At 35.8% G+C, this 12538-nt stretch overlaps 1 protein-coding gene across 10 annotated transcripts in view; it reads right to left on the bottom strand.

The window, feature by feature from the left end:
• Nucleotides 1-12538, bottom strand: part of KHDRBS2 (KH RNA binding domain containing, signal transduction associated 2) — a 349074-nt gene that overhangs the window by 278231 nt on the left and 58305 nt on the right. For all 10 annotated transcript variants that reach the window (XR_013339753.1, XR_013339757.1, XR_013339751.1 and 7 more), the window contains exon 2: nucleotides 10555-10682. Coding sequence is in view for 3 of the 10 variants with exons in the window: in XM_021525682.2 (XP_021381357.2) it covers nucleotides 10555-10682 (128 nt within the window). In the remaining 7 variants the exon portion in view is untranslated. The remainder of the gene's footprint in view (nucleotides 1-10554; nucleotides 10683-12538) is intronic.

Raw genomic sequence — 12538 nt, 5'->3', positions numbered from 1 at the left:
AACCTAAAAAGACCCAGCAAGAATTCATTGCTGGTAAAGGCAGTAATAAATTCTTCTCTTTCAGAAAAAAAGGGCTTTTTCTGGCTTTCTGCTACTCATCAGGGTTTTTTTTTTTTTCTTAATAAATGACAGAGAAATAATTTATTCAAAACTAACACTAGATTTCTTTAACTTTTGAGAAACATGTTTATTCTTCTTGTCATTATTGAACAATTCTCTATAGCCTAAGTTTTCTTTTAAACATTCAGCATTTTTTCTTCTTGCATTAAGCATTGCTTCTGTGAATTTTCCTTGGGTAAAATAAACCAGGTGAAGAAGATCTAATTCTCTCTTGCTGAGTTAGCATACACAATAAATAGTTTGTCTCATCAGTAGATGGCCTATCAGCTTGGAATCAGTGATTAGTGAGCAAATGGTGGGCAATTATGCTGTGTATGCCATGGTGGACATTTCTGGTAGCAGAATAAGTCATAGGTGACAATATTTACCTTAGTGCTACCCACTCCTTACCTCAGTAACAGGATTATGATCTCAGAAGGTAGATGGAAACAAATTTTTGCTATAACTGTCACCTGTTTTAAATCCATCCTGTTGGAACAAAACTGTGACTTCATATCTAGGAAAACTGACAGAAGAATTGTCTCCTCCTTGTGTTCTTTAAAGAACATGTGAGTGACAGAACTATGAATTGCTACATTTCTTGAAATGAAAGAGGGATGGCATGGCTTCCTCCCAGTGTGTAGTATTTTGCTTCTTACTCACAATCCCAAATCACGGATATATAACAGTTAAAAAAACCACAGAGATAACCTGTGGTAATCACAGATAAATTAGTGGTTCTACTGTTGATAGAAAATCTAGATCTATCAAGTGAACGTGCTTGCAATTGATTCTTTGTGCTCCTGAAAATGTTTATATACTGATGCTACTACCAAGCTATGGAGGCTAAAAATGGAAGGCGTATTTTTAATAAGTTTTAATAAAACACAAATACTCACATATGTATGTATTCTAATAAAAACATGAAAGATACATTTATGAAACAGATTTCTTTGCTATTAGAGCATATCATGTGAAAGTGTCACCTGTTTATTTTGTTTGCTCAATGTGAGTAAAAAACGAAACAGGAAAGAATGTGGCTGAGGTCAAACATGCTCTAGGCTGAATAGCTGCAACTCAGCAAGTAAGAGCATTTTCAGCATAAATTTCTTTCATTACCATACTCCTCCATATAGCAACATGTTTTAAAGTTTTCTGATGATGCATGGGAAGTTTGAGAAACAGCAAGAAAGCCACCAAAATCTATGACGTTGCAAAGGAGTTACAACACCACTCAAAGGACAGTCCTGAAGAGGAGGAAAACCTTGTCACTGAACTAACCAGTCCAGAAAATTCACATTCACTCTGCTTGGGGCACACAGGCTCTGGAGAAGGCTGCTTGTATGTCCTTGTTGCTGTAACTGGTCTTCTCCTATGTGAGGAGACATACATGACCCATGGGGCCATGTAATTTCCAAGCCTTTCATAGGGAATTAAGGCAAGGTGATCATCTACCTGGTGCAGTCATTTTCCCTAGTAACTATTATCTCAAAGCTTGACTTCAACTCAGCTTGCAAGAGGAGACTATTTCAAAGACAAGTAAGATCTTTGAAGTTTGAAAAGCACATAGAACTAGATAGAAGAACGTGTTCAAACTGAGGCAAAGGCTGTACCTTATGCCATAAGAGATCAGAAAATCCACAAAAGATAATGTTTTTATCATTATACCCATAAGCAAAGCGCCAAATCACAGCTCACAACTAAGCAAAAGACTCAGATGCACTCAAAAAGCTTCCTTAGCTCTGAAGTTCAAGGAACTGCTTGTGCACTGACGTCCCACCAAAACCTGAATTGTTCTGTGATGAGCTCTATTACCTCCTGTCTATTAATTAGGTCTATTGAAAAAGGATCAAGGCAGAGTATTATTTCTTGTGTTAATATTTTCTAAGTAATTTTCAAAAATTAGATGAGAGTTATTATAAATTACATTAATGACTACTTTGAAGTGACCTTGTAACACTACTTGAACAGAGGAACAAGCCTGAAAAGCAACAAAACAGATTTCATCTTCAGCTTCAAGAGGTAAAAACATACTTCAGGAGTGTTTGGGTAAGACAAAACAATATATTTGTTTTCAAGAACTGATTAGCCCACATAGATTCTGCATTTACAAAACGTTTGATCAGCTTACACTACAATAATGGAGGCATATGAAAAAATTAACAGCAACGACCTGTTGCAGCAATTTTGTAATATCTGATGTGCATTTTTTCCTTTAAATACTGGATCTTTTTTCAATGCTTGAAATAAGGTAAATATTCATTTTAATAACTACTTTAACAAGCTTTCAAAACATTCTTAAATCATAATTTGCTTAATTATCAGTTTACTGTTCTTTCATTCTCTGCTAGCATATAAGACTGTAACATACAAAAATAGCATGACATTTATACTGCACTATATTTCCTTATTAAAAATATGTATATGAAATAGTACTACAACTAAAATAATTAAAATCTCACATCCTATATGATAGCAGCATTTCAAATGGAAAAGCTGTATTGGATATGGCTGACTGGAGTTAATTTTCTTCATTACAGACAGTAAGGTGCTGTGTTTGGGATTTGTGCTAGAAGAAATGTTGATAGCACTACAATGTTCTACCTACTGCTTGCACACATCACGAGTTTTTCAAACGTGAATTTCTAAGGACATAGAAAAGCTCAGACACATAACAGAACCAATTTGCCATAAAGTCTTTTCCTCTATTGCCCTGCAACTTTAAGATGTTGATGTTATAAATGCTAACTAACGTAACTGGCAACTGATCCTCTTAAAAGCTAGAAGAAAAAAAGTAGAAACAAGTCATCAAAACCTGATCACAAATAGGTGAGATTTTTGATCAGTACGTATCACTGGCTTAGTTCTGCTCCTGTTGAAGTCAAGAGTACTGTGAAAAATCTTACTCTAACCAATAGTTTGCTTTACAGTTCTCATGAGGCATAGGTTCAATTTGAAAGCTTCAGTAGATATGATTCACTGTGTACTTAATTTTTACTGTTCACTACTTTTTTTTTAGTCCTTAAAAAGCAACACAGCTAAGTGGAAGTGAGGTAGATTCTATTTCTTATCGTAAATCATCAACAGACTTGCTTACTGAACTCCCCTCAGATTCCAAAAGCAGATTCCTTTGAAAATACTGAACTTGTACAGATGATACTGAAGACAAAATTTAGCCCTCACATCATCCATTAATACCAAGAGCAGAGAAAGAACCACTACTGCTGTAATTGCAAAGAAAAACCCCAAGTATGTTTGGGTGTACGTTGAGCACATGCCCACAATCATACACAACTAGTGTAACATGAAATCATGCTCCTGATTAGAGATGTTGGTTTAAGCAGGGTGAATTCCTGCCCACTCTCACACTTACTTTATTAAAGTGGTGCTACAAATTATATATTTTTCCCCCTCAGATAGGAATAATAAAGAAGAATAGAGAGGCATATTCAAATTTTGGTGGCCTAGAAAACATGAGTCATGACCAACATTCCCAATGGGGAGTGGCTAGAACTTGTCCATATTTCACACAGTTGCTACCAGCTACTGACTTTCTCCTGCTCATATTTTTATTTGTCCCATTTTCTACTTACATTGTGTTTTCTAGACTATCAGCTCCTTGGAGAAAGACCAGTGTACTTATGAAGTGTATTGAGTACAAAGGGTGTTTCCATCCTAGTTTTGGCCTTTGAGTGCTCTGCAATATGAAATGGTAAATTCAAACCACTCTAAAAGTCTGCCTTGAAATATGGAAGGTGATACCACATTCCACTGTAACAGCACTGAGTAAATCCCAGCAAATCACTAAGCAGCAATTTTGTGTCCCTGCTTGTAATTTCAAGAATGAGGTTAGGAAGAAAACAGTAAAGGATGAAGGCTGAACTATGTATTTTCATGTATAAATAAAGGGAAGACACGCTTTCACCATCATGCAATCAAAGGCAGGGAAAGAAGCCCTAACGCTGGGAATATTTTTTTGTACCACTGTTTTTAACTATGTTAATGCTGTTTTAATTACCTTGCTAAATAGTTATACTGCCATGGATAGTTAAATGAATCAGGAAGGCAAATTTCTGAATTCTATCTGGAATACACTTGATTCTCTGCAGTTAGGAACAATTTTAGGAAACAATTTTTAAAGAGGTCCATACAGAGCAGCATTTCTCAGCATAATAAAGAAGGTAGTTAATGTCAGAGCTGATTTCAGCAGCAGTGTTATGAAAACAAATAAAGCATTGATGAAAATGGGGACAGAAATTATTTTTTTATACAATAAAAGGTATTTCCTGTAACCATTCAAGAGCTCTGAAAGATTGGCATCGGCTCTAGAAGCGTTAAGACTCCAGGTTCATTTCCTGAACTTACCTGGAAAAGGTAAGTAGAGAGATGGATGAAAGATCAGGTCCTAAATAAGTCAGGAGGGAAAATAAAATTTGTGATATTTTTTCATGTATTTTACTGAAAGTACAGCTAAAGTATTTGTCTGGATTTTCCAAATGTCTGTTGACATTAAATGGAACAGAAGATTTTTTATCTATTTTGGGTCTTGAGTGCAATCAGAAATACTGAGTACTGCACAGAATAGTAGAATTGCACCACTTGCAAGAAAATTCTGGAGATGTAGAATGAGATTTTGAGGTTTGAGATGTTTTGCCTTTTCTCTCAGCTTAAGTACAGGAAGATAACCACTTTTCCAACTTTCTTCTCTTCAAGTGTTCACATTTCATTTCACTTTTCAGAATTAGTTGGACAGTTCATACAGAAGTGATTTAAAGAAACTATCTTGGTTATAGCTATTTATTTGAAGCAAAAAAGTCAACAATACTGAAAAACTAAAATTCAAATTTTGAAATATTTCTGCTGGTCTATCTGAAATAAATTAATGATCAAAGTTGAAACCATACATTAATAGGGAATTTGGTAAGAAGCGGAACTGAGATACCAGAAAACGCAAAAGATCCTTCTTCTAATATCTGAGGGCCTGGTATTTCACCCCTGAATAATACTTATTCAAGTATCTTTTCATTAGATTTTTATGAAACTTATGTACAATTTATATACATTTTCTGGAATAATTTTCTGTATATCAGTGACTCCAGAAATTGAAATTTAATGAAAAAATTAAATACTAATAAATTCCAGATTAAACACAGTACCTAAAGAAGTTTTTGCCCCTATCATTCTTAGTATTGCGTAGATCAGAGATTCTGAGTGACAATTACACTTTAATTTGAAAATTGAATTGGCCTCAACTAAAAAGAAATTTTGAAACTTCCCCATTTTTATAAAGCAAAAAGCATTACTTTGTTACAATGATGCATGTTCAGTATTTCATTATGACCAGGTAGAAATAAAAATCTTTCAAGATATAAAAGAAAGCATTCTTTATTTATACAACTAATTGCAGGATCAATTTCAGTACAATACACTTCATGTAAATTAATAATTTTCTGCCTTCCAATGTTCAGGCTTCTCTTTAAAGAACTCAGTTGAAATACTGAACCAGTGCAATCTTCAGATTTAGTTTGGCATCAGTCTAAATTCTAGTATCTTGCCATGTATAAAGGCTTTTCTTGTCTTAGACATGAGGAAAAAATACTGGCAAGGCAAGCAAAAATCTCCATTCCATAGTTAGATACTAAGTTCTTTTTTCTCTTATTAAAGTGTTGGAGTTTTTATAATCTCCTGAAACATCTACAGGATTAGTGACAGATCAAATGGTCCTCCTGCTTTATTCAACAACATGGTACTTATTTCATTAAAACAATATAAATCACAGAGAGAAGTCATGGCTACTCATTCATCTCACTAACAGTCCAGGCCCCACTTCCCTTAGAAATTTTATATTTTCTTGTCATTTCATTTAATGGACATATTAGCATATGTTGTTCTTCATATCTTACTTAAAAGTGAACTAAACACACAAATCATCTGATGATTAATATGACACCAGTTGTTTTGAAAGCACAACCATCAAGTTTGAGAGAAAAAAACACATGAAAAATGAGAACACTAAATAAAAATCACTTTACTTGTCTGAGTTAGATGTTAAAGACAGAATAAAACCAGAGAAGTTCACCCTTCACAATGAATTCTTTAGCACTGATGAGTTTGTCTAATTTATTTGCTTGAAGTCATGAGTTTATGAAGCATAAAACAATATAAACTAACAATGTCTGGCACTGAACCTTTAAAAACTAACAGATGCTGTACTGGTTTTGGCTGGGATAGACATCACTTTCTTAGAAGTCTGGATCTGTGTTTTGGATTTGTGCTGAAAACAATGTTGATAAAATACAGATGTTTTTGATATTGCTGAGCAGCATTAACAGTGTCAAAGCTTTTCTGCTCCTCATCCCACCTGACCTGCGAGGAGGCTGGGAGTTCTCAAGAAGTTGGAAGGACATTGACCCCAAATACCAGTGGGATATCCCAAACCATACAGTGTCATGATCAGCATACAAAGGTGAGAGAAGGAGGAGACATTTGGAGGACAGCATTTGTCTTCCAAAGTCACCATTAAATATGATGGGGCCCTGTGGTGGTGTGTTTTTATTTAATTTGATATTTGTTCAATATCTGTTCACCCCGCCCCCCCCGCTAATCTCCTCCTCTCCCCAGTTGTCAATCTTCCCTAGCTCTTCCCTAACTCCCTCATCTCCAAGTTGTCAATCCTCCCTTTCCCTGCCCCTTTCCCCAGAACATTCCCTGTCACTCCTCCCAGGCTCCCTCCCCTGCTTCCAGAGCATTCCCTGTCTATTTAGTGAGGCTCAACACCCTATTGGTTACCTTGTGCTATTCCACTCCCCTGCTTCCCCTGATAGGTTTGTGATATGTTAGTTCTGCCCTAAACTCCTCCCCTGCTATTCCCTTATTGGTTACTGTTCCTATACCCCTCCTCCTAAGTTCTTGTATAAAACCTTTGTTCCTCCTCCCAAGGGGGTCTTGGGGCTCACTGAATAAAACCATTCTGTTCACCCCCAAGTCCCGTGTCGCCTTCGTCTGTTCCCTCACCACCGACTGGGACAGCAGAGCTCCACAGGGGGAGCGGCCGCCCGTTCTCTTCCCTCTCGCCGCCCAGCACGGCACCGCTCGGGGTGCCGCGGCGAGGGGAGTGCCTGCCGCGATACGACAGGGCCCTGTTCTCTGGAGATGGCTGAACACCTGCCTATCCATGGGAAGAGTGAAGACATTCCTGATTTTGCTTCACTTCCATGCACAATTTTGCTTTAGCTATTAAAGTCTCTTGTGTCAACATGCTGTCACTATTCTGTCTCTCTCCCATGCCACTGGTGTAGGAGTGAGCAAGTATCTGTATGGGGCTTGGTTGCTGGCTGAGGTCAAACCAAGACAGATACACTGCAATATTTAAGACTTTTATAGGCATACTGCTAATTTTTACCTTGTCAGCTATTTCACATATCTGCACTCAGAGAAAGCAAAAGAAATTAACAAACTGAGCCATTCCTTAATGGCTGAAACCCAGCTAAGCTGAAGTCAGGATAATGAGGGCAGAATTTCACCAGTCAGCAACATTTTAATTTACAATGTGTACTGGACAAGTTTGCAAACAAAAACTTCCTATTTTATGTGTTACATAAAGCTAAGGCTTTAAACAAGCTCTCAAATTCTTAAACTGTGCAAAGGAGCAAATTTGCAAAGCCCAGTTTAGATGCTCCTTAAACAAACTATCACAGAAAAAGGTAGGAACTGTAGAAAACAACAGGAGCCTAACTACAAGTAAGTAAATGGCAAAAATCTGCATTGCCATGCAAATGACAGATTCCCACCAAGTGTTTAAACTGTCACTTTTGTTTTTCAGCAACAAGATAATTTCAGATTTTTGGGTTTATTTCAATTTTTTTAAATAACCCACTCTTTTCCCATATCTGATGTATTTGAAATAAATTCACACTGATCTGTGCTGGAGTCTTTTTAAACAAACCCTGAGGTATTTTCATGCAAGTCTTAGTTGGAGTTCACATAGCATGAAAGTTAAAAAAAAAGAGGCCCTATGGAACAGAACGAAGCATTGACAAAGACATTGCATCACTGTTTCAAGAGAAATTTTGACTGCATTAAAAATACCTGCTGTATAGTGGAGTGTGTGTAAATGAGATGCTGTTTTTACCTGGGCTGCTGGTATTTAAGATAATTAATCTCAGAAAAGATCATTGCTGAAGTATGATCTAACACCCTGTCTCTATTTTAAATCCCCATTTTAGAGCAGAGGAAAGAGGCCTGTGTCTTCACCAGCTAGTAACACAAGACAGTCACAGCCTTTCATATTCTTTTCCTGTTGTCTGCACCAGACTGTGGACACTTGAGTAGAGACAATATCGGAAGACTTATTCTGCAACTTCAAGAACTATTTAGCCACTAGAAGCCTTCTGTGTTAACTTTTGCTCAAACCTTAAAATGCTGCTGCTGACTCTATAGCTGTCATTGTAGCTTAGCCTACAGACCATAATAAATTTTTATGCCAAAGGTTCCCTTAAAGCAATTTGTATTTTTACATGAAGTTAAAGTAAGTGCAAATGTCTTCCAAGAGCTGCCCTCATTGCTAAACAGAGAGCCTGTAAACTGTTGTTTTAGATGGTTTTTACCTGGGCAGAATTTCTTTTTACAATTTATACACTTGGACACTTTCTGCATATTTACAGAACCCTGCTTACCTAGCACTGCCCAAAAAAGCTTATCAGCAAACAACGACTGAATGATTTAAAATAATGTTCTTTCAAATAGAAATTACTCCTAAGTGAAATCATATGGTAATTATCTTGTTTATAAGTACAAGTCTGATCAACTGCTATTATTAACATATTCTACCAAATATATAAAACTAATCCTCTTAATTATTTTCTACTTTTTTTTTCATTATATATAAAGCAAGCTGCAGCAATTGCTCTCTGCTGATTTGACTAATGCATACAGTCATCCAGAAAAGACAAGACACTAGATCACAGCAATCAGCTATTTGAAACAAAGTGCAAATGCAGTCCTTGAAAGAAGGTTCCTAGAGACAGTATCAGGAAACCTGCAGTTCTGGGAACAGTTCCATGCCAAGCACAGAATATTGGTAGCAAATCAACTACAGAAACCCTGCAAGAGATTATTCTGCATTACTGAATAAGTATTTCATTTCCATCACACTGATTTCTTTTGCTACACCACTCAAAACTGTAAAAATACCTTATATCTTTTACTATTCATTAATATGACACATTCATTAAAGTAAATTAAGCTAATTTAATCATATTCAGGTGCTATATTGGATAGATGAGAGTGTTTTGTCTTTTATTCTACTCTCTTCATCAAACAGTATTCTGAATAATTATCAGTCTGCTGTTATGAAGTTACAGCACTATTACATCCTGACTAGGAACTTCAGATCACCTACAGCATTTACACAAAATACCACAAATCAAGGCAAAGCACCTCAGACTATGCAGCAAGAAAGTAATTCCTTATAGCATTAAGTAATTCCTTATAGCATTGTATGTGTTTCTAAGGTCTTCACCATTTGGATTATTACATTATCTCAGTTTTATATTCACTAGTCAGGAGGTAAGTATCAGCTGGAATCATTGAATCTCAATTTTTTTACACCTTTCATTTTGTTCGATGAGCTTTTTACCAATTGTAATTTACTGCTCTGATGAAAGTATAAAGCAAAAAGCTCAAACTGTAATCAAGGCTAATGGTGAACCACGTACCATGTGACAATAAATCAGCAAGGAAAAATACTCTGGAGACAAACAGAGATGTTTAGCATTTCAGTATAACACTGTTGGAATAACTGTTTATGTAAAATTAAGAACTGTACAAGAAAACCAAACAAACACCCAAGAAAACCCAATATTCTCTTATAAAAAGTAAAACAAAAAACTTCCTGCAAGCAACTAAGTTTTGCAAGAAATAAAATCCTTTTTCTGCATTAAAGTATATAACAATGAGAACTAATAAGAAAGTCTGAGATACTAAAACATTTGATTTTTATAAACAATAATGAACATTGTCAGTCACAGCCTGCAGTAATTCCAACACTTGATCTTTTAAAACTTACTACATGAGAGAAAATCCCCCACCTCTTCTATGAGGAAGACTTTCAAAGTTACTGGAACATTTTTTTCTTGGGCAACTGGTATTTTATTTTATAAAAGCATTATATATGTAAAAAAACCCAAAAAACTAAAACAAAAAAAACTAAGAAAAAACCTCAGCAGTTTGTGTAAGGACAAAACTGAAAAAAATCTCAATTCACTTTAATTGCTTTTCTAAAAGGCCTCAAGACAGGAGCTAAAACATGTATAGCTAACAGATACACTTAAATAGGAGCTTATTTTTTTTGTTTTTAATACCCCAAAGCCTGCATGTTATGACTCAATAAAAATGGTTGTGTATAATTTTGTCATCATTATATTAATAATAAGTGTTAGACTAAATTTACAGTACCTTTGGATATTGTTTGACAGGGATCAGAACTCTCTCTGACAGCTTTATGTTTTTGTTGCTGATAACATCAAGATATTTCTTTTCTTCATCTTCCTTCTTGCCTTCTGAACCCTGAAATCTTTCCATTTCTGAAAAATATCACAAAACAGAACAATCAGTGACATGTAGTTGTCATCCTTAGGAAGTTTAAACCTACACATTCCTACCTAGACCGTGCACTGAATACCAGTGATGTTTGCTGTCTTTAAGAGAACCTGGACTCTCAGCAGTGCTGGGAGGCAGAGGTGACACTCACAACTAATTCTTCCCCAGCTGAAAGGGAAGCCAAATGATCTCAGCAGGAGCAGGAATAGATGAGGCTTACAATTCCAGCTGTCAGTCTTTTAAAAGGAATGACATCATCACTGCTCGATGCTTTGTGTAAATGTGACCTGCCAGAACGAAGCTGCAATAGCTAACTTTCAGTACAAATACTAGCAAACTGAAGAAACTTCTTGTTGTTACTGAGTTTCCATTCAAATACCTCTGAATTAGTTAACGATAAGAAATAAAGTTAACTCTTGCTCAAAAAAATCTTCAATTAAGAAATGCAGTGAAAAACATGAGATATGTGTATATATATATGTGTATATAATTTATATAGAATGTATATATAATTGATAATCTGTAGAACACTCTAGAATTTACAATTAAAATAAATAAATAAAAAAGATTTTCAGGTAGAATAGTTCTGAATTCTTTATTCCTGAATGCTTTATAACCAATGGATAACAACAAATAATTGAATTCATTATCCTGTGAAGAGCATCTTATATAGTGTCTGAGAGCTCCCTGACAGTTCAGGTACTATAGAAAAAGCTGCTTCTGCAGCAGTGACATCGTTGACAGCACAGAAAGTGGCAATGCTTATAATGAGCTAATTATAACTGAATTATAGCTAAAAGGACAGCTGTGGATCTCAGAAACATGCTGCTTCAAGGATGGGAAAGCAATAGTGGAAAGGAGGAACACAGCCACAGCACGTTCTAACATTCATATACAAGTTTCTTTGATTTCCAACATGCATAAAGAAAAAATGTGTTGAAAAGAACAGCCCATGTCATGATTTGTTAATAAATGTTTATGCTGCTTTTATGAGATCAAATAATTTATTTAAAGCCTGCACCAGCAGACAGTTCTCTAATGTTACAGTTATAAAGCTCTTTTAAAACCTCCCAAAGAACACACCTAAATGAGCTCAGATGGGATACACATTCAATAATTTAGGATTAAAAAGTTATTTACAATCACTGAAAGCATCAGAAGAGCATTTCATTATTGTAAAATACTTGAACACATGTAAAAAAAAAATGTGGTATGTTGCATTCAGTGGAAGATTAATCTGGAAAGCAGCAAGCATCAATTAAGTAAGTAAAATACTCATTTTGGGCAAGTTTAATAGATAAAAAGTTCTTTGAAAATAGATCCAATGCAATTATACAAAGGGGTGTGCTATGGGGGTACAGAGGGGAGAGACAAAGGTTTCATAAAGAGGGAAAAGTGTTACAAGCACAGTAAGTAGTAAATGAAATAAAGGAATTTCCCAAACGTATTGTGAACACAGTACTGAATTAGATAATTCTAAAAGGCAGATGGGGAAAGTCTATCTACATATACACATATAGTTCACTAGAACCATGAAAGTTTAAGTTGGAGAAGACCTTTAGGGTGATCAAGTTCAGCTGTTAATCAAGCTCTGCCAAGTCCATCCTAAACCATATGCCTAAGTGCCACATCTACAAGTATTTTAAATACTTTCAGGGACAGTCATTTCACCACCTCCCTGGGTAATCCATTCCAATGCTCAATAACTGTTTTTGTGAAGACACGGTTCCTGCTGTCCAACCTGAACCTCCTCTGACAAAGACTGAGGCTATGTCTTCTCATCCTGTCACTACTTGCCTGGGAGAAGAAACCAACCCCCACCTGACTATAACCTCCATTC

This window comes from Lonchura striata, chromosome 3, assembly GCF_046129695.1.
Source record: "Lonchura striata isolate bLonStr1 chromosome 3, bLonStr1.mat, whole genome shotgun sequence".
Lineage (NCBI taxonomy): Eukaryota > Metazoa > Chordata > Aves > Passeriformes > Estrildidae > Lonchura > Lonchura striata.
Note: the sequence above shows the minus strand (reverse complement) of the source record. Positions and strands in the feature narration are given on the sequence as shown.